The sequence below is a fragment of the Palaemon carinicauda genome, chromosome 6, assembly GCF_036898095.1.
Source record: "Palaemon carinicauda isolate YSFRI2023 chromosome 6, ASM3689809v2, whole genome shotgun sequence".
Classification (NCBI taxonomy): domain Eukaryota; kingdom Metazoa; phylum Arthropoda; class Malacostraca; order Decapoda; family Palaemonidae; genus Palaemon; species Palaemon carinicauda.
In genome coordinates, this window is record NC_090730.1 from 154799711 (window position 1) to 154823254 (window position 23544).

Below are 23544 nucleotides of genomic sequence, written 5' to 3' on the forward strand. Positions count from 1 at the left end.
GCAACATGTTCTTTACAGCTCGGATTCTTAGCTAAGAATGAACTTCCTTCCCGTCCTTGGCCTAGATCCTTTGAAATTCCTAGCCTCTCCAACATGGTAGGTAACGAGCTAGAAAGAGTTCTTTGCCCTGTCAGAGCTCTGAAATTTTATCTTAATAGGTCAAAACCTATTCGAGGACAGTCAGAAGCCTTATGGTGTGCAATCAAGAAACCTTCGAGGCCCATGTCCAAAAACGGGGTTTCGTATTATATAAGGCTTCTGATTAGAGAAGCCCATTCTCACTTGAAGGAGGAAGACCTTGCTTTGCTGAAGGTAAGGACCCACGAAGTGAGAGCCGTAGCTACTTCGATGGCCTTTAATAAAAACCGTTCTCTGCAGAGCATAATGGATGCAACTTATTGGAGGAGCAAGTCAGTGTTTGCATCATTTTATCTTAAAGATGTCCAGTCTCTTTACGAGAACTGCTACACCCTGGGACCATTCGTAGCAGCGAGTGCAGTAGTAGGTGAGGGCTCAGCCACTACATTCCCTTAATCCCATAACCTTTTTTAACCTTTCTCTTGAATGCTTTTATTGTTGTTTTTATGGTTGTTACGGTAGGCTAAGAAGCCTTCCGCATCCTTTTGATTTGGCGGGTGGTCAATTCATTCTTGAGAAGCGCCTGGGTTAGAGGTTGTGTAGAGGTCCTTTAGTAGGGGTTGCAGCCCTATATACTTTAGCACCTTAGAGTTGATTCAGCCTCCTAAGAGGAACGCTGCGCTCAGTAAGGAAGACGAACTTAATAAAGGCAGAGTAACGGTTCAAGTCGACTTCCTTACCAGGTACTTATTATTTCATTGTTATTTTGAGATAACTGATTATATGAAATACGGGATACTTAGCTATCCTTTAGTCTTGTACACTGGTTTTCACCCACCCCCCTGGGTGTGAATCAGCTACATGATTATCGGGTAAGTTTAATATTGAAAAATGTTATTTTTATTAGTAAAATAAATTTTTGAATATACTGTACTTACCCGATAATCATGATTTAATTGACCCTCCCTTCCTCCCCATAGAGAACCAGTGGACCGAGGAAAAATTGAGGAGGTGTCAACAAGAAGTACTGTAGTACCTGGCCACAGGTGGCGCTGGTGAGTACACCCCCTTCTAGTATAGTGATAGCTGGCGTATCCCTCCCGTAGAATTCTGTCGGGCAACGGAGTTGACAGCTACATGATTATCGGGTAAGTATATTCAAAAATTTATTTTACTAATAAAAATAACATTTTCCTGTAATGAAACCCCTGTCTTTGACCAAGGTAAAGTTGAAGGTTGATAGGCAGGTTCTGATGAGAAGATCAAAGGGGACAGATGAAAAGTTTTAGGCAAGAACCAACTCAGCTGTTGCTGCAAAGAACCTTTAGTACTGTGTACAGCATTCTTCACAAGGAACACTGTAGGTGGTAACCACACAGTTCTTCACAAGGCACACTATAGGTGGTGACCACACAGTATGATAAGCTGATTTTTATTGATTGTACATGTCTTATACTGTGTATTGCAACAATGTCTTCATATGTCATGTGCCATTGTTGTGTAGTGGATGCTTTTGCCTTGATCAATATTACCAATCAGATTCCTAGTCTACGTCTTGGTGAAAGAGGTCATTAAGGCAGCCTAGTACCTCTTCAGCTTCCAGGTAATGTGGGTAGTCGGAGTCTTCCTCTTTCTTGGCCTTCTGCACCTCCCCTGTTTTATGTACAATTACATACTAGCATCTTCACCACCTGAGTCATCCAACCGTAATTCATTAACCCTTCTACCCCCAATGGACGTACTGGTACGTTTCACAAAAGTCATCCCTTAACCCTCATGGACGTACCGGTATGTTGTTGCAAAAAGCTGCTATTTCCAGTTTTTTTTTTTTTTTTGCATATTTTTGATAACTTTATGAGAAACTTCAGGCATTTTCCAAAATAATGAGACCAACCTGACCTCTCTATGACAAAAATTAAGACTGTCATCACAATCTAAAAAAAAAAAATATTGCAAAACGTGCTTGGGAAAGAAAAATGCCTGGGGGTTAAGGGTTGGAAAGTTCCAAATAGCCTGGGGGGTAAAAGGGTTAACATCCTCCCGTTAAGTTTGCTTGGAACTTCACCAATGTAGATTTTATGTGTGTGAAAAGGGGATGCTGAAGAGAAGTGGTGAGTTAGCAGTCGTCCAAATTCATGCGGAAGGAAAAACCTTTGTTCCATTAAACTTCACAACTGCCACATAGACCTACATGTAGTTAAGTCGATGTTGGTTGGAAAAAAATTCATTATGGCAAATGTCACCCAAGTGAAACTTAAGGGAGGGGCATTTCTGTAACAAAAATTGTTTTGTAGAATTTCTTTACAGTATAATGATAATTCCTATTTATGGTGATAGACTATTGATAAGTTAGGATTTTAAGACTTGTTAATTTCTTAATCTGTTACTTTTTTCTATTCCACTTTTCTTCCCACCAGATTTTCCCAGATGCAGGAACTGGAACTGATCTTCGTTCATCGTACTTGTTAAACACTAGAATTGTAGGAGTGGAGGAAGCTGACTTAGCCTTACTTGTGGGGACAAATCCTCGATATGAAGCTCCTCTGTTTAATGCAAGATTGCGTAAGTCTTGGGTTCACAATGATCTAGATGTTGCTATGATTGGACCCAAGGTTAATCTTACCTACGATCATGAGGTATGGTAAAAGTATTTTATTTTATATCTTCTTATTTGAATATAAAATAGTAGGTCTCGGTGTAGGATAACATTCTTACATAAACAAACAATCACTGTAATTGTTACTTAATTCATTTTGTGAATATTGAAGATTTAGGAGATTTTCTATAAAGATTACCAGATTTTCAATATTAAACTTACCCGATAATCATGTAGCTGTCAACTCCGTTGCCCGACAGAATTCTATGGAGGGATACGCCAGCTATCACAATACTAGAAGGGGGTGTATTTACCAGCGCCACCTGTGGCCAGGTACTCAAGTACTTCTTGTTGACACCTCCTCAATTATTCCTCTGTCGTGCTTCCGGCAAGACGTTCTGGGATACGCTTATGTTCTTGGAGTATTTTCACGACTTTGGTGAAGTATTTCTCTTTGATTTCGGCTGTCGCTTTACTGGAAACTTCTATATTAGCTTAGTTAGCTTTTGGAATTAATTTGATTAATTTTGGTGACGAGAGAGTATGAACTCTCGTTCACTTTTCAATGGCCGTCCCTTCCCTTAGACGGAAGTGTTGGTGTCTAAGAGAGTATAGACTCTCTTTCTTAATTTTGCTTAACAAAAGTTATAGATTTATTTTATATCTCTCCGCCTCTTATAGGCCTCTTCGATTAACTTCCTTTTATTATAAACTCATTAAAATTAATTTTTATATTTGTTTATATTCGACCTTCCTAATAGTAGGCGGTCTTTTACCGAAGTTAAACTTTGAGCCCGTCATTTCGGTTTTACCTGTTAACATATTATGCTATTTCCGCCACAGAGTTTGAAAGATTTTCTTTGACAGTCTCGTACTGTTTTCAAAGCTGAACTAACGTTTTGTTTTGTCTCTGCAGTTGTTGACGTTCAGAACGTTGAACTTGCACTCTATCGTTACGATAGAGAAAGAATGTTCACGGTTTCACGTTGCAGTAAGAGTAACCGTGTCTAGCGTTTTGTTCATTTTTTTTCTTAACTTAATGGTTTTGATCCTAATAAAGGAACTTTTCAGTTTTTTTTTTTTTTTCTTTAACAATAATATGGTTTAACGATATATATGATTGGGCTCTTCTCTCAGGTTCTAAGTCAAGAGAGAGAGAGAGAGAGAGAGAGATAGAGACGGAGGGAGAAAGAGGATAAACGTTTCATTCAAGCCTGCCAGGCGTACGAGTAACGTCGTTATCGTTTTTTGCTCTTCTCCCTAGTCTCTTTAGGGGAAGAAACTAAACGTTTCTAGAGTGATCTAGTGTTTAGTCTCTTTCCAACCACTGAATTATCTTTCATTAGATTTTTCTGTTACATTGTAATTCTGTTTTCGCAATTACTAACTTTGAGAAAGGATAGAATTGCGTATTTCAGGTACAAACCACTTAAAGTTTCGAGTTCAGTGAAATAAGTGCAAACAGAAATCAAAGTGATAAGTGATTAGTGCGTGAGGGTACTTTTGTGCGCGCCAGTCGTCCTCCCAGTCCGGGACCTCTTGCAAGCTCCCAAGCCCAGGGGAGAAGCAATGTCGAAGGGCATAAGGGTTCAGCAGGCCTTGATCGGCGCACAGAAGTATTCTCGGTGGTTGTGGGCGTGTCTTACCGAGACCGTCACTCCCACCCGCAGACGATTGAGCCCTTATTTTGCTCGTCTGCAGAAGAGATTAGGGGAGAAAATAAAGGCAGAGTAACGCTGGTCTCAGGTCTCAAGACTTCTTAAACGTTAAGTCCAGACCTATGCCAGACGTACGAAGTTAAAGTTCACAACCCGAATGCAGTCAGTCACAACTTTCGGTCTTGATGCGTGAGTGTCGGGCTGAGAGTGTTGCACCTCCTCCTCCGCCTACACTCCCTCCACCTGTTCTCGCTCCGCCTGTGCTCGCCCAGCCTGCACCTGCTCCGCCTGTGCTCGCCCAGCCTGCACCTGCTCCGCCTGGTCGCAGCACCATCTGCCAGGCGTACGATGTTGTGAACTCTACTACAGTCCATGCAAGCACAGCTTTCGGACTTGATGAGTGAGTGTCGGGCTGAGAGTGTTGCTCCTCCGCCTCCGCCTACACTCCCTCCTCCTACACTCGCTCCGCCTGATCACAGCACCATCTGCCAGGCGTACGATGTTGTGGACTCTACTACAGTCCATGCAAGCACAGCTTTCGGACTTGATGAGTGAGTGTCGGGCTGAGAGTGTTGCTCCTCCGCCTCCGCCTACACTCCCTCCTCCTACACTCGCTCCGCCTGATCACAGTACCATCTGCCAGGCGTATGATGTTGTGGACTCTACTACAGTCCATGCAAGCACAGCTTTCGGACTTGATGCGTGAGTGTCGGGCTGAGAGTGTTGCTCCTCCGCCTCCGCCTACACTCCCTCCACCTACACTCGCTCCGCCTGATCGCAGTACCACCTGCCAGGCGTACGATGTTGAGACACGTGCTGAGTTTGCTGTTCCCTGTGGTGTTCAGCCTCCGCCTTTCTTAAGGCAACCTTTACATTGGGATCAGGAGGATTATACCTCTCTTCCTCCGCCTCCACTTGCTGCTCCACCAGTGATGCAACACTCGGTTGAGGTACAACAACCTCTCCCGTCCATGAGTCAGTTTCCTCAGCTCTTGCTGCAGCGAGCTCAACCCTCCATAAGGCAAGCACCACAACACCTTAGCCTTGCGCCTCAGGAGCCTCAGCTTGCGAGACATTTACCTTGTTCTGCGCAGCCTCTTCCTCATCGCGCTCCGCTCACACCACAGGAACTGGAACTTGCTACTCCGCTTCCGCCAACCGCTCAGCAAGCGCAACCCTTGGGTTCAACCACTCATGCTAGGAGTCAGCCTCCTCCACCCATGCGCCTTCCTTCTGCTTGTCTTTTATTCAGCCTTTGCAGACTGAGCCTCAGGTGTTCCCTCATCGGAGTCTTGAAGAGGAAACCACACTATTGTTGTTCCAGCTCGTTCTGACTCTGCTGTTCAGCATACCATGGTTTAAACCCCATGCAAGCATGCATAAAGCACTCTAGCACTGGTCATGGAATTTCTGTGAAATGTTAAACGCCATGCACACGCTCTGCTTTCCTTTCAGCAGGCTCTGCTTACAGCAGGCTCTGCTTACTACATGCTCAGCATTCAGCATGCTCTGCATTCAGCATGCTCTGCATACAGCATGCTCTGCATACAGCATGCTCTGCATTCAGCATGCTCTGCATACAACATGCTCTACATACAGCATGCTCTGCATACAGCATACTCTGCATACATCATGCTCTGCATACCTTACCGCATGCTTCTCAACACATCTTGGGTTGTTGCCAACTCACTAGACTGTCAAGCAGTTTCATAACGTTGCCTTCTAGTCTGCTGCTTTGCACCAGTGAACCCTCACTCAGAGAACTTAGCTTTTCTAGGATAAGGTCCCTGTAGATGAGAAAGTTCTTTTCTCCCTCCTTCTGATATTCCCTTGAGGACTCTGTCATTTGGAGGGAGCCTTTAGCTGCATAACCTCTTATGGACTTTTATTTAAGCATAACATGCTTACAGGGAAGGTAATGGTTACACTTCAGCCGCTAATCCCGTCTGTTACCACACCTGCTCCCATAGACCTTGAGCTGTGTTGCATGACATGCAGTCCAAGCTTAGTCCTTGTTAGAGGATTTTTTGTTTACGGAGTCAATGTGTCACGGGGAAGACGTTCAACAACCAACAGAAGGGACTTGTTGTGACGCAGTGCGGCAACCTCAGCAACCCGTTAAGGAGTTGTCTGTACGACCCAGACAGTCTAGACAGATTCGGGTTGTCACTGTACTTCCTCGCTTGCCCATGATTGACAGTTTACAGACTGTGCAGCAGTATCATGATCTTGTGTCCGGCTCCGTCAGACGACTGGCTTTTAAGAGCTCCCTCAAGTCGTCGCTGTCTGGAGATTTTCAAATGGACTATGGATCTGACCAAGGAACTGGGCCTCCTGGTCAATTTTGAGGAGTCTCAGCTCGTTCCATCCCAGACCATTGTCTCCTTGGGTATGGATCTTCAGAGTCGAGCTTTTCGGACTTGTCCGTCGGCCCCAAGGATCTTCCAAGCCCTAGAATGCATCCAGAGCATGCTGAGAAGGAACCAATGCTTAGTCAGGCAGTGGATGAGTCTAACAGGGACACTTTCATCGCTGGCCTTGTTCATCGAGTTAGGGAGACTCCACCTCCGCCCCCTTCAGTATCATCTAGCTGCTCACTGGATAAAGGACATGACGCTAGAGACGGGCTCAGTTCCTGTTTCCGAAGAGATGAGGTCTACTCTAACGTGGTGGAAGAACAGCATTCTTCTCAAGGAAGGTCTACCTTTGGCTGTTCAGACCTCCGACCACCGTCTCTTCTCGGACGCATCGGACACGGGCTGGGGTGCGACACTGGACGGACAGGAATGCTCGGGAACATGGAATCAGGAGCAAAGGACACTTCACATCTATTGCAAGGAGTTGTTGGCAGTTCATTTGGCCTTGATAAACTTCAAGTCCCTCCAGCTTAACAAGGTGGTGGAGGTGAACTCCGACTACACCACAGCCTTGGCTTACATCTCCAAGCAGGGAGGGACTCATTCGAGGAAGTTGTTCGAGATCGCAAGGGACCTCCTCTTTTGGTCAAAAGATCGAAAGCTCACGCTGGTAACGAGGCTCATTCAGGGCGATATGAATGTCATGGCAGATCGCCTCAGCCGGAAGGGTCAGGTCTTCCCCACAGAGTGGACCCTTCACAAGAATGTTTGCAGCAGACTTTGGGCCCTGTGGGGTCAGCCAACCATAGATCTATTCGCTACCTCGATGACCAAGAGGCTCCTCTTGTATTGTTCTCCGATTCCAGACCCAGCAGCAGTTCGCGTGGATGCCTTTCTGCTGGATTGGTCCCATCTCAACCTGTATGCATTCCCGCCGTTCAAGATTGTCAACAGGGTACTTCAGAAGTTCGCCTCTCACAAAGGGACACGGCTGACGTTGGTTGCTCCCCTCTGGCCCGCGAGAGAATGGTTCACTGAGGTACTGCAATGGCTGGTCGACGTTCCCAGGACTCTTCCTCCTAGAGTGGACCTTCTGCGTCAACCTCACGTAAAGAAGGTACACCCAACCTCCACGCTCTTCGTCTGACTGCCTTCAGACTATCGAAAGACTCTCAAGAGCTAGAGGCTTTTCGAAGGAGGCAGCCAGAGCGATTGCCAGAGCAAGGACGACATCCACTCTCAGAGTCTATCAGTCTTAATGGGAAGTCTTCCGAAGCTGGTGCAAGGCCAATGCAGTTTTCCTCAACCAGTACCAATGTAACCCAGATTGCTGACTTCCTGTTACATCTAAGGAACGTAAGATCCCTATCAGCTCCTACGATCAAGGGTTACAGAAGTTTGTTGGCAGCGGTTTTCCGCCACAGAGGCTTGGATCTTTCCTACAAAGATCTACAGGACCTCCTTAGGTCTTTTGAGACCTCAAAGGAACGTCGGTTGTCCACTCCAGGCTGGAATCTAGACGTGGTCCTAAGGTTCCTAATGTCATCAGGATTTGAACCGCTCCAATCAGCCTCTTTTAAGGACCTCACATTAAAAACTCTTTTCCTCGTGTGCTTAGCAACAGGTAAAAGAGTAAGTGAGATCCACGCCTTCAGCAGGAACATAGGTTTCACATCTGAAACGGCTACATGTTCCTTGCAGCTCGGTTTTTTGGCTAAAAACGAGCTTCCTTCCCGTCCTTGGCCTAAGTCGTTCGAGATCCCAAGCCTGTCCAACATGGTGGGGAACGAACTGGAGAGAGTACTTTGCCCAGTTAGAGCTCTTAAGTTCTATCTAAGAAGGTCAAAACCATTACGAGGACAATCAGAAGCCTTATGGTGTGCTATCAAGAAGCCTTCTCTACCAATGTCTAAGAACTCAGTTTCTTACTACATCAGGCTTCTGATTAGAGAAGCAAATTCTCATCTGAAGGAAGAAGACCTTGCTTTGCTGAAGGTAAGGACACATGAAGTGAGAGCTGTGGCTACTTCAGTGGCCTTCAAACAGAACCGTTCTCTGCAGAGTGTTATGGATGCAACCTATTGGAGAAACAAGTCAGTGTTCGCATCATTCTATCTCAAAGATGTCCAGTCTCTTTACGAGTACTGCTACACCCTGGGTCCATTCGTAGCAACGAATGCAGTAGTAGGCGAGGGCTCAGCCACTACATTCCCATAATCCCATAACTTTTTAACCTTTCTCTTGAATACTTTTTATGGGTTGTACGGTCGGCTAAGAAGCCTTCCACATCCTTGTTGATTTGGCGGGTGGTCAATTCTTTCTTGAGAAGCGCCAAGGTTAAAGGTTGTGATGAGGTCCTTTAGTATGGGTTGCAGCCCTGTATACTTTAGCACCTTTGAGTTGATTCAGCCTCCCAAGAGGAACGCTGCGCTCAGTAAGGAAGACGATCTTATTAAAGGCAGAGTAACGGTTCAAGTCGACTTCCTTACCAGGTACTTATTATTTCATTGTTATTGTGGATAACTGATTATATGAAATATGGGATACTTAGCTATCCTTTAATCTTGTACACTGGTTTTCACCCACCCCCCTGGGTGTGAATCAGCTACATGATTATCGGGTAAGTTTAATATTGAAAAATGTTATTTTTATTAATAAAATAAATTTTTGAATATACTTACCCGATAATCATGATTTAATCGACCCTCCCTTCCTCCCCATAGAGAACCAGTGGACCGAGGAATAATTGAGGAGGTGTCAACAAGAAGTACTTGAGTACCTGGCCACAGGTGGCGCTGGTAAATACACCCCCTTCTAGTATTGTGATAGCTGGCGTATCCCTCCATAGAATTCTGTCGGGCAACGGAGTTGACAGCTACATGATTATCGGGTAAGTATATTCAAAAATTTATTTTATTAATAAAAATAACATTTTTACCAATTTGCACTTCATATGAGCTCTTGTGGAAAAGGGTCTTTAAAAATATATAAAATATTATATGTCAGATATCTTTAATTCACAGAATCTGGGAGATGACACATCAATTATTCAAGGACTCCTAGATGGCTCTCACCCATTTGCTGCACGTCTATCTTCTGCTAAGCGACCTATCATTGTGGTTGGATCAGCTCTTTTGTCACGGCCTGATGGAGCAACTATTTATGCTAAGCTTTTGGAATTATCACAAAAGGTATTACAGTAATTGATGTTATCCAGAATTATATTTTTATTTTCAAGTTTGTTGATTCTATTGAGAGTAGTAATTTTCTAGTATGTATAAGGGTTGATTGAAAAATCATCAGCATTACTAGCTTATCTGTATTTTATATTTTATTGAGAATTTAAAAGCCTATGGTTTAGAATTTGGTCCTTTATGTCAGATTCGACTCGTATGTGAAGGAGGCTCCGACTGGCGAGTTTTGAATGTACTGCACCGAGTTGCCTCCCAGGTTGCTGCCTTAGATCTTGGTTATACTCCTGGAGTGGCAAACATTCGTGATGCTCCTCCCAAAGTTTTGATTATGCTTGGAGCTGATGAAGGAGCAATCACACGGGAAGACCTAGCAAAGGACACTGTTGTTATTTATCAGGTATGTTGTTTAATATCTTCTCATATTAAACTTTGAATCTTGATATGAAATGTTATTACATAACTGTAAATCATGGATTTTTGAAAGGCTAAATGACAGAAATATATAACATGAAAACTTATAAAATATATTTCTATTATGAAAATGCTATTCTCTTATTTAGAATAAAATACTGTACATAATAGAAAAATCAGCAGTGACAAAATCAACATGCAAATATAGGCTATCAAAAAAATATATCCAATAGTGACAAATCTCATATGTAGCTAATGAGGGGGTATCTGTTGCCTCGTAGTGAACGGGTTAAGTTGTTATTGTCAAGTATCCCATTGTTATACAATAAGTGAAGCAGGAAACATGGTGTGATTAAAAGGTTTTTTTTTTTTTATGTTGCTCTGTAGAGTAAATATTTACTGTATTTTTTCTCATGGTACTGTGTACTATGTTAATATTTACTGTATTATACTTTTAATCTCAATATAATTTACATTTTACACCTTATGCAATTGGAAGTTCAATTCATCATGCTTACATTTTTTTGTAAAATGAAATTTTCATTATTCTTGTAATTTGGAGGATTGTTAATTTTTCTTGGTCACGTCTGTATTATCTCAATTTACATCACATAGGTACCTGTCCTTTGAATGTATTTAAATAATTTTCTTTCCAAGTCATAAATTTAGCTCAACTTTTGTTCTTATTACGGTAGGTTTATGTTTGATTTACCCTAAATATGTCTCAATCATTACTGTAATTATGTGATTTTTTCAGGGTCATCATGGTGACAGAGGAGCAGAAATGGCAGATGTTGTGTTACCTGGTGCAGCCTACACTGAAAAGAATGGTACCTATGTAAATACAGAGGGAAGGGCTCAGCAGACTCGAGCTGCTCTTGTACCTCCTGGAATGGCTCGAGAGGACTGGAAAATCTTGAGAGCTCTTGCTCAGGTGTGTACTTTATGCAGAAAAAATTAATATTTAGAAGATAGCGTCATTAAAACTTTAGTTTTTATTTCCATTTTGAACTTTGGTGTGGCCTCTTGATAAACTGTGTACCAGTTCCAGGTATAGTACTTTGTTTCGGCCTGTCGACAGCTTGTAAGTTTCCACCCTGGTCTCGGCATGGACACATGTCAGCAACATACAGTACGACGTCTTCACTGTCTAGACTACTGGTGAACTCAGAGGAAACCTTTCTCCTTCACCAAGACATCTTACATTTTGCTAAATTAGAAGTTAATGCTAGTGTGATCTCCCCTTCCTACGACAGTCCCACCTACTTGCACGTCAGTGGCAGAGACTTCTGGGACATCTCATCCACGTAACAATTGGTGCCGACAGGTCGTTTTCATTGTCATTCATTTTAGTGGGAGTTGAAGAGGCAGCGGTCTCAACATGCCGACCAGCCTCTCTCACAAGTGTTGATAGGGGAAAAGGCCAGAAGAGATCTGAGTTGGTAGTTGGCCTCCAGAGTTCCTTCTCTTCAGCAATGGTCATTATTGGGTCGTCTGAGCCATATCAACGTACTGGAGCGAAGGCAGTGTTCCTGGCCCTTCACCACCTTTGCCCTCTTCTTCACAGTCACTCGGTGTTGTTGATGAGTGACAACGACCTTCGTGGGCTTTATCAACTAATGAGGAGGTACTGTGTCACTCCCCATCTGCTAGCTTGTAGTGGAAGTTCTAGAGCGGGCAGACTTCGGCCTCATTTCATTCCAGGCAAGCAGATTGTAGTGGTGCACAACTTGAGTAGGAGGACTCGGGTCATTGGTTCACAATGGTCTTTTGTTCCTGGATAGTAACAGAGATCCTGACTTTGTGGGGTTCACCCAAACAGACCTGTTTGCAACATTTTTGAACAACAAACTCTTACCACTCTCCGGTTTTATATCCAAATGCCGTATTTCAGAATACTTTCCAGCACCTGTAGGACAGTCTTGACACCTTTTTGCCTCATCAGAAATATCCTGAATCGAGTTTGAGTTATGCCCGACCTCAATCTGACTTTCATAGAACCCGGACCTTCTAAATTTGTTAATAGAAACTCCGAGGGAATTGCCACCTCTTCCCGATCTGTTGTGCCAACCACAATCCAGGATCTTCTGTGGAGCGGTGGTATCCCTTCGGCTTTGTGCATAGAGCTTATCCAGCATATCCTCTCAGAAGGGCTTTTCGCATGAAATTGCTCGAGAGATGTTGCGTTGTAGAACCATCCATACCTGGCTATCTGCTGGACGCAGGTTGGGGACCCACTCAAGCTCGATAGTTTCTCGTAGTGTATACAACCTCACCATCCTTGTGAGCTAAGGATGGGGTGTTTTGGAGGGAGTCTATAGGTCTGCCTGCCAAGCCATCAGCACCCATTGCCTGGCCCCAGCTTGGGTGGAGAGGGGCTTGGGCACTAATTATATTTATATATGGTCAGTCTCTAGGCCAATGTCTTGCTAGGACATTGTCACTGTCCCTTGCCTCTGCCATTCATGAGCAACTTTTAAACCTCTGGGGGTTCCTCCATCCCATTCTGTTGTCCATCTGGAGCCTCTATTCCGCTCATAGCCAACTTTTCCCTCTTATCTCGTTAAGGAGAAACTGTGCTCCGTTTCAGCAGTAAAAGTCTATCGCTCAGCCTTAAGCCAAGTCTTTCGACTAAAAGAAGTAGACTTTTTTCCTTTGGTAGAACTCTCTGTGCTCATACGAAGTTTTGAACAGACCTGCCCTCCGGTTGACCTGAGACCTCCCTCATGGAATGTAGTGAAAGTTCTGTACTCCTTAAAGAGGGCACCTCATTAATCATTGGAACGAATTTCAGGTAGAGATATTATCCTAAATACGGATTTCGTGCTTGCTTTGGCTTTGGCAAAACGTGTTGGTAAGCTTCCACGGTCTCCCTTTTGACATCACTCATTCAAGGGGCTGGAGCCTGGACTGATTCACCTTCATTCTAGAGTTTGTTGTTAAAACATAAAACCCTTCTTTTCTGGATCTTAGGGTTTTATCTTTTCAGGCTAATAGCTTTCGAGCACTAACAGATGATTCTGATTTGTTGCTTTTGTGTCCTGTGAGAGTTCTGAGGCACTATCTCAAGCTACCAGACCAAACCTGCAGCACCTATTCATTATTATGGGTAGGATGAAGAAGAAAGTTACAAAGAATATTCTTGGTTATGGGAGTTCATTGCCCATTCCCTTTCACCTCACTCTCCTTCATGAGTGGGGAGCACTTCAGCCAGACCAAATCAAATAAAAAATGTTGGTGCTTCACTAGCACTTAAAAAGTATGTAGCACAGGTTCTTCAGACAAGGGTATGGAAACGTCAAGCTACGTTTACTGTCCATAACCTGCGAGATGTGACCCACAGGTACCTAGACATGTTCACTCTAGGGCCTGCTGTAGCAGGACAGCAGATGTTATAGCTACCTGGGATCCTCTCATCAGAGGACAATTACTTCCAGATTTAGAGAAAAGTTTACGAGTTATTCTGGGATGAAAGTAAGAGTGACTGGCACCTCATTTTCCTTTCAATCTTCCCCTCTCTTGGGATACGGCATCAAGAACCTTGCCTGCTGGAAGTGGATCTCGGTGCAGGTAAGCCCCACTCAGCGTGTTGTTGTTCTATACTTAGCATAGAACAGAATTCACCCCACGCTCCTTTACGGTGGGGAGCATGACGTATACAGGCAAACCCCTGTATCACAGTTGTGCCTTTTGCAAAGACATACACACATCTAATTATGAACTATAGCAACATCTTATGATACAGAGTTTTGGTTTTAGAACAACCCTTAATGCTAGGGCCATGTACCTTCGTGAGATTGCTAAACCTCTGGTGTACAAGGTATCAAGACCCTTAACTCTTCAGCATTTTCCAATGCAAGAGTTTTGAATGTCCGGGAAGTTTTCAGCCAATTAAACCGGAACTTCCTTATAAATACAAATTACCTCCGATTTGTGATTTTTATTCATCAATACATTTTTTCATACATTAAACAACATCATAGTGCCAAGAAACTCTTATCATTGATATAGTGCTCTTGGAGCATTTCCTTAAGATGGGGTTGTAAATTATATGGAAATTAGAGCTAGGTAAAGTTAACGTTGAACAACCAGGTAAGTAGAGAACTGATGAAAAGTAAGAGACAAAACAGTGCAAAAAAAGTTGAACTTTTACTGCACAGAATTTGGTACCATCAATAGCATGCCGCTCGGACATAATTGAGGTGGTCCCCTCCAGGATTCCATTTGAAATAATTTTCAAAGAAAAAAATTAATGTTGAAAGCTAACTTTTATTTGGAGTTTAAGTAGTATATAATTATTTTTATGCTCTTGTTACTTTTTGTGTGAACTTTATAAGTTAAAAAATTACCATATGAGTGTATATTTTTCTTGTACTCTTCAGGTTAAGCAATGTTAAATTAAATTTGGCCATTATCTTCAGTCACCATATTACTGTTTATTTACTTTGCTTTAGATTTTATTACTGTGTTGAAGAATTTCTGAACTAACTTTCATCTTATTGACAGATATCCGGAGTTTCATTGACATATGACAACTTGGAGGCAGTTCGAGCACGGCTCTCAGAGGTTTCCCCCAATCTTACCCGTTATGGAGAGGTAGAAGAAGCAAACTATTTTGCTCAAGCCAGTGATCTTGCTAAGGTAAATTAGTATTACAAGTATTTTATAAATTTAGTCCTATTTTGATAAACTGTGTTCAGCCATGGTCATATGCGTTGTACATGAATACTTAGCAATGACAAATTCAAGTTATGTATGGCTCATAGTAAATCCATTGATCCTATGAAGCACTTAATCTCATTTATGATTGCTCCCTGACATGCCAGTTCAGAGGCCTTAAAATCTTAAGTAGTAGGATATTTATGAATGATTGTACGCATAAGCAGTCCTGTAGACAATTGGAGAGTAGCAGGTACTCAGCTCATTTCATAGTGTGTCTGTACTTCTAATAGAGATAATTTCCTAGGTTTACTGCAGCAGTTTGGAATCAGTTTCATTCCTAATTCTTCAACATATTTTTTTTTACTTTTCTCCTGTATATTTTGTCTTTATTTCTGCCTCATGGTTGCTTTGATGAATTCTCCTAAATTTTGCTGCAGGTGCTGCACTGGATCCCCTTTCTCATTTTTCCTTTGTCTGCACATAGTCTGGCCTATTCTTTACTCTTTCTTTTCACACTTGACAACACTGAGATTACCAAACTACTCTTTTCACTCAAGTTTAACTACTGCACTGTAATTCTTCATTTGACTACTTTTCTCTTGGTGAAAGTAGAAGAGAGACTTTAGGTATGGTAAGCAGCTGTTTTAGGAGAAGGACACTACAAAATCAAACCAATGTTCTCTAGTCGTGGGTAGTGTCATAACCTCTGTACCATGGACTTTCACTGTCTTGGGATAGAGTTCTCGTGCTTGAGGGATCACTCGAGCCCTATACTCAATCTTATTTATTTTCTCTTGCTTGAGGGTTCACTGGCACACTATTCAATCTTATTTCTCTTCCTCTTTTTTTTTTTTATATGAAAGATCTATTTTAATGTTATTACTGGTCTTAAAATATTTATTTTAATTGTTCACTACTGCACTACTCTTGTAGTTCATTTATTTCCTTGTTTCCTTTCCACACTGGGCTATTTTTCCCTATTAGAGCACTTGGGCTTATAGCATCCTGCTCTTCCAACTAGGGTTGTAGCTTTTTTCCTGCTAATGATAGTTGTTACTATAGGATTACATAGGAGAAGGAAAACTCCAAAATCAAACCAAACAAGACCCCAACGGCGGAGCTTCCCAGCTCCGGCGGAAGAGGGCAATGCCTGTCGGGCAGGCAACAAGGCGGGCCTTGACATAACAAGAACCCGGCAGCCCGATGCAACCAACATCGGAGAAGCCGCCTGTCTCATATGTCTTGAGCCGCGGTGAAAACGATGTGGGCCAAGTGTGTGTGCGTGGCCGTTGCAAAGCCACGACCACCCAAAACAATATACGCAGCTACTGGCATTCTGTCGTTTCCTCCACCCTTCTTCATCTTTTCATAGATAGGAGGCTGATGGCTAGCGACAGAACCCAATACTCGGACACGAGTGGGCACCGACGACGACGACATTCATGAATTTGGGCTATATAGCCCAGTACTGGGCCTGTGAGTTCATTCAGCACTCATGAAGCTAGGGTAAACCCAGCAGTTGCACACTCAAGTAGAAGTTAGGAGTTGGACAGCAAAATGGAAGGGGAAACAGAGGTAAAGTAGAAGGATATAGAGGAAGTGCAGCTATGTTCAATACAATGAGAAATTGCCGATAGGGGAGGGCCCCCCCTATATTAAACAGATTCCCGCACTGTGCCACATCTCCACAGATAATCAGTTCTCTCTCCAACCCCTCCCCTTATTCTACGTTTATCTCTTATTCTCCGATTTATCAGTAATTCTCTCTGCTTACTTCTTTTAACACTTGCATGTTCATATAGGCCTATTCATATTACAGTAATGTTTTCATAACTTCTAATATCCCAATGTTTTTCATTCATTACTATGCCTTTTATTCATATAATCCTTATTCCTTACTAAATTTTTATTCAGTATTTCCCTTTATACTTCTTATATCTATATTTAATGCAGATTTTGTGTAGAATTTTCTGAGTAAACCACAATGGGTTTCCTATTCTAATGCGCCTCACCTTTCATACATGCTACTCCAACCGACTGTTTCTTTTATATATCCCTTCGCATCAACCTATGCTTTTACCTCCTTCACCTCTCATTCTCTTAACCTTATGTTTGCCCAGACATCATTCACTGAACTGTAATTCACTGTCCTTGGGCCTTTCTGTCCAGAGCACATAAACCACATCCCCTCCCCCTGTACAGACTATCACACATAGCACTCACTTCAATTGTGCATCAATTAGACAAACCTTTCCTTTCCTTAATCCTTAATTCATTACCTATTTCCTTTAAATTTTTACCCTTCCTTTACCCAAAGTACCCTGCTTCTCTGAGCTAACACTTCCTTATTTCTATAAGATCTCATTCCCATGGTCATTAAAATTGAGATCCCCTTCTCTATTTATAGTATAGTTACTTACATAATTATATCTTTTATTCATCGTGAGAGTGCGTGTCACAGCGTGTGTGTAGCGGCAACATGTGTCTTTTGTTTAGGATGAGGGAAAACCTTTAGACAGAATACTGGCAATGAATTTTACCTCTTGTGTTGGTGTGGAACAAAAGTTAGAATAATTTCCGATAGTAATACGGAGTTACATAGAAACAGAGGGTAAGGAGGTGGAGTGGGGTTGACGAAAGAAGGCAGGCCGGTGAGCTGTTTAGATGTGGCACCATTGGGGGGAATCCATTTAAAACTAGAACAGGCACTCTGTAGAACGCATACCTTCGCCTATGTCATGTTGTATATCACAAGGTAGGCAATTGAGTTAGGCATGTGGCACTAGTTTCATGCAAATCAGATAAAAATTGGCCAGGATGTGGGAAAAAGACTTTAATGTTATCGTGACCTTGGCCTTTACTTTTGACCCAATCACTCCTAAAATCTAATCAAATTGTCATTAGATCATGCCCAATCATCCTACCAAATATCATGAGATTCGTTCAAATATTCATAGTTTTGAGTTATGCGAATCACAAACACACAGACAGACATACAAACAAATACCCACCTTTGCAACAAAGCTTGCGAAGGCAACTAGTTCCCCTCCCCTATTGGCCATTTCTTGCTGTGTTGAGTGTAGGGACTAAAAGAGTCTTCTAAAGACCCCAAACTAATGGCTACAGTGAACCATTATAAGTGCGCTGATGGTTGCTGCTTCTGTATTTCCTCATGACCTACTGTATCACTACTCTGGGACTGGCAACTGTTGCACTCCTCCTTTCTTGTTGTGCCTGTAGTTATAACTATTATGGTACTTGCACACTATGTCTCTTCCAGATGTCTTTCCTAACTGGTTCTTTCTATGGCTGATTTCTCCTGGTATTATCACTTTGTGTATGGTATCTATTGCTGTTGCTGTCTTATCTGTTGCACTGATGAATTTTATGATCCCTTTCTGTACTGCTGCACCTCTGATTTCTACTGCTATTGTCACATTGCTCACGATTTCTGCAAATCCACAGTATAAATAACATCTGGTAAGCTTCTTTATCCGTGGTGTGCTCAGACAGAACTTTGTCTGAATCTGATATATCAAAGTTTTGTATACTTGCTATTTAAATTTTTAGTAAATTCTTCAGTAAATGAGATTTTGGAGGAAGGTAGAAGAATTACAGAAGTACTTGCTTGAATGATAACTCTAACCTACATACAAAACCATAAACTAAATGTATTCTACAGCATTAATTCCTGGGAGACCCACTCCATCCAAGAGACATTTCTTTTTCTTTTACCAAGTGAGGTAAGGCATCCACCTCAGGCCTTGGTTTCAGCAAGAATGGATGGAAAAGAAATTAAAGTTTACCTCCCTTGTTAGTAATGGGCTCCCCCTCCACTTACCTCCCTTGTTAGTAATGGGCTCCCCCTCCACTCACCATAATATTTGCACTGCAGAACATGGCTACGGATCTCGTATCTTAGACAACTGGATGATTGTGTTCATGATAGTAATTTTGAAGAAGTTGATGCAGCAGCCCTTCTTTGATAATGTATTATCTGAATTTTTCTTGGCGTCAGAGCCTGTAGATCAGCTTGAGAAAGTGTGGCTCAATCGCAGCTAGTTTCTTTGTTTTGCAGCAAGTAGCTTCCAATAGAACTTTCAGAATGCCAGTGAACAAAGGGAATTTGGTCTTGGGAAAATGAGAAGAATGTATCTTCTCTCAATTTTTAAGACAATTTAATAATATACTAAACCAGTCTTTGAAGTTTATAGTTTAAACAGTTCTGCTACAGGAGAATATCCCAGAAAATAGCAAGGTGCAATATCAATATCACTTTATTTATTAACTAAGAAAATCCTTTAGCAGAAAGAAGAAAGTTCTGCAGCAGTACCTGAATTTGACTCTTTGACCTTACAATTGTAATTTAGTGAAAATAAATCTCCGAGATGTCTTTTATTGCCATTCTGGCCAAAGAAAAATTACCTCCAGTTCTGTGCAAACCAGGAATCCTATCACATATCCCAGCCAAAATGAGAGAAGTTCTTGAAGAGGCAGCTTATTTACAGGTGTACCAATGGCCATGCCATTCTAGTTTCTAGAATGAAAATTTTTGATAATTGCTTCTTCAGCCATTGCTTGTTTACTGCCAACTTCCAGTTCTGTTGAAGATAACTTCTTTGTCTGTAGATATTCCAACCTCGAAATGAGATATTTTTTCTCACTTCAGATCCTGTTCTTCAGTAAACTAGTTTTTCACCATGATTCAGACAACCAATGCTCAAAATTGTATATTTACCTCATGTCGCTATTATGTCAAATTCTGCTGCTATTACGGCTCAAAAGTATCAAGCGGTGATTATTTAGAGCTTTTCTCAACGTTGCATCATCTGAGGATTCAGTACTTCACATTAATAGTACCCATTTGACTAATTTAGTGTATACATCAAATCTTTGCACATGCTTCAGGGGACAAGTTTAGCCAAGTAAGGATTGATTGGGCATGAGATCAAAATCCTTACTACATCCATTCTTAGAGGAAGTGCTAGGAGATTGTAGCAGTCATGTATGCAGGTTAGATTAGGTTTCTCGAGAAATGTCATCTTGCGGGATTTGAGCATACATCTGAATGGTTATTTGGTTCCTTGTATCTTCATATATTATCAGATTGTACTTAAAAAAGTACAAACTAGGTGGGTAACTGGATGGCAGTTTTTCCACTTGCAGTATCCCATGAATATGCATTAGTTTTTACTCCTGATCTACTTTAACTCTATGTGCTTGATCTACTTTAACTCTATGTGCTTCTCTAGTTCCATTGGGCCTTTACACAAGCTGGGAGTCTTTTGAAGCTTGACCTCTGGCTAAAATAATGAGTTGGGCTCGGTGTGATTGATGGTTTCTCTATTAATTTTTTTTCAAAATATGGAATCTATTATTTATAGCAGTGCCCCTCCCCTTACTTTTGCTACATAAGATCCAGTCTACATGATAGTTGTTGCACTGCAGATACGAATACAATTGGTTATAGATCTACTACAGTATTTTAATTTTCAAGGCTTCAGAATTATTGTATCTCAGGACAATTGAAATTGAATTTTTTGGCTTACCAGTTTGTAGAAAAAAAAAATTATTTTCACTTTATTCACATGTATGTCCCTAACTTCCGTTTTTAAATAATTAATTTTTCCTTTTACCTCATTAGCTTGTTCAAGGAAGTCTAGATGCAGCCCCTGTCGATGTTCCACAAAAGGAGCTTGAAGACTTCTACATGACGGATCCTATCACTCGAGCATCAGCAACAATGGCAAAGTGTATAGTCGCTGTAAAGAAAGAAGCTGCGAATAAGTATCATGGTTGAATAGTTTAAATTTAAAACAAATTAATTGTTCCAATGTTTTGTACAGTTAGTTGCAAAGTTAATATTACCAGAAGGTGGTGTACTGCAAGTCAGGGTTATTATCCATAATGGCAATACCGGTACTGTACACGTGAATATGATGAATATTAAATTAGTAACTCAAACAAATTAAATTTTTATGCCTGAGTTTATGTATATAGATATGTATTGTCTTTGGAAATTGGTAACTTCCAATGAATTTCATAGCCTCATTTATCAAAAATTGAAAAAGACCTAATATTCCCCCCTAGAAATGTGATTTAGTTAGTTATATTTGGTTATCTATTGCCTAATGGTTGGTGGTGTTCATTTGAATTCTGGAAATTTCCTGTTTCTTAGTGATGAATGAGTGTACAGACATATATTTTATTTGTACAGATGTGCTAATAAAGGTAATTTATTAGAAATGAGTATTTACATTTGTTAATGATTTTTTCCTGTGAAGACCCTTCCCTACTTGAAATCTTTTACATTTGTTAATGATTTTTTCCTGTGAAGACCCTTCCCTACTTGAAATCTTTGAACTGACACAAGTGACAATTTTTATAAAATTATTCATTTCAAATGACATATACAGTATTTTTCCACTTGTTTGGCTTGTGAACTAAAGTAGTTCAAAAGATAAGGCATAGATACACAACTAGGAAGCATGCAGAGTACTGTATTAGAAAAACTCTATGAAATAAGATGAGTGGAAAGGTAAACTATGTACTGAACAATTTTAAAGTACAATCCACCTTCTTTACCCCTGGATTTGGTAACTGCAGATTCATTTATACATCATTGACCATCTGGTACCAATTTTGACAATTATTCACAGAAATTTACTTACACACGGCCAAAAAGAAAAAAGTTTACCAAAAACAAAAAATTTTACAAGATAAAGAGAAAAAAAAAAGTTCCAGACAGGGATATTTATCCACTCTTCCAGAGTAAAAAGAAAATCCCCTTCCCCGTGTGATACTAATGGTTTAAAAGGCAAGGAAATTTATCATTTAGATTTCATACTCAAATGAAAAATGTTATTTTTATTAATAAAATAAATTTTTGAATATACTTACCCGGTGATCATATAGCTGCAACTCTGTTGCTCGACAGAAAAACCTACGGTCAAAATACGCCAGCGATCGCTATGCAGGTGGGGGTGTACATCAGCGCCATCTGTCGAGCAGGTACTTAGTACTCCAAGCAAACAAAGAACCAATTTTCTCCTCAGTCCACTGGGTCTCTATTGAGGAGGAAGGGAGGGTCCTTTAATATATGATCACCGGGTAAGTATATTCAAAAATTTATTTTATTAATAAAAATAACATTTTTCAATATTAAACTTAGCCGGTGATCATATAGCTGATTCACACCCAGGGGGGTGGGTAGAGACCAGCATTACATGTTTACATTATTATGAGCTAAGTATTTTGTATTTCATTTTAGCAGTTATTCAAAATAACAAACATAAAATAAATAAGTACCTGGTAAGGAAGTCGACTTGAACAATTACTCTGCCTTTTTAAGTACGTCTTCCTTACGGAGCCTCGCGATCCTCTTAGGATGCTGAGCGACCCCTAGGATCTGAAGTATCAAGGGTTGCAACCCATACAACAGGACCTCATCAAAACCTCTAATCTAGGCGCTTCTCAAGAAATGACTTTGACCACCCGCCAAATCAAGTAGGATGCGAAAGGCTTCTTAGCCTTCCGGACAACCCAAAAACAATAATAAAACATTTCAAGAGAAAGATTAAAAAGGTTATGGAATTAGGGAATTGTAGTGGTTGAGCCCTCACCCACTACTGCACTCGTTGCTACGAATGGTCCCAGAGTGTAGCAGTTCTCGTAAAGAGACTGGACATTCTTAAGATAAAAAGACGCGAACACTGATTTGCTTTTCCAATAGGTTGCGTCGATTATACTTTGCAGAGATCTATTTTGTTTAAAGGCCACGGAAGTTGCGACAGCTCTAACTTCGTGTGTCCTTACCTTCAGCAAAGCTTGGTCTTCCTCATTCAGATGGGAATGAGCTTCTCGTATTAACAGTCTGATAAAATAGGATAAAGCATTCTTTGACATAGGCAAAGATGGATTCTTAACTGAACACCATAAAGCTTCAGACGGGCCTCGTAAAGGTTTTTAAATAGAACTTAAGAGCTCTTACAGGACATAAGACTCTTTCTAGTTCATTTCCAACCATACGATAAGTTTGGAATATCGAACGATATTGGTCAAGGCCGAGAAGGCAGCTCGTGTTTGGCTAGAAAACCAAGTTGTAGAACATGTAGCCGTTTCGGATGAGAATCCGATGTTCTTGCTGAAGGCATGAATCTCACTGACTCTTTTAGCTGTGGCTAAGCATATCAGGAAAAGAGTCTTAAAGGTGAGATCTTTCAGGGAGGCTGATTGTAGCGGTTCGAACCTGTCTGACATAAGGAATCTTAGTACCACGTCTAAATTCCAACCAGGTGTAACCAAACGACGCTCCTTCGTGGTCTCAAAAGACTTAAGGAGGTCCTGTAGATCTTTATTGTTGGAAAGATCTAAGCCTCTGTGACGGAAGACTGATGCCAACATGCTTCTGTAACCCTTGATAGTGGGAGCTGAAAGAGATCGTTCTTTCCTCATATATAAGAGAAAGTCAGCTATTTGAGTTACAGAGGTACTGGTCGAGGAACGGATACTGACTTGCACCAGTTTCGGAAGATTTCCCACTTCGATTGGTAGACTCTAAGGGTGGATGTTCTCCTTGCTCTAGCAAT

General features: G+C 41.4%; 1 protein-coding gene across 1 annotated transcript in view; it reads left to right on the forward strand.

Moving 5' to 3' along the window:
• Positions 1-21202, forward strand: part of ND-75 (NADH dehydrogenase (ubiquinone) 75 kDa subunit) — an 85674-nt gene extending 64472 nt beyond the window's left edge. Inside the window, exons 10-15 of the mRNA XM_068375595.1 lie at positions 2496-2714; positions 9713-9880; positions 10071-10280; positions 11052-11228; positions 14801-14935; positions 20601-21202. Of these exons, the coding sequence (XP_068231696.1) occupies positions 2496-2714; positions 9713-9880; positions 10071-10280; positions 11052-11228; positions 14801-14935; positions 20601-20756 (1065 nt within the window). The 3' untranslated portion in view covers positions 20757-21202. The remainder of the gene's footprint in view (positions 1-2495; positions 2715-9712; positions 9881-10070; positions 10281-11051; positions 11229-14800; positions 14936-20600) is intronic.
• The last annotated feature ends 2342 nt before the right edge of the window (positions 21203-23544 follow it).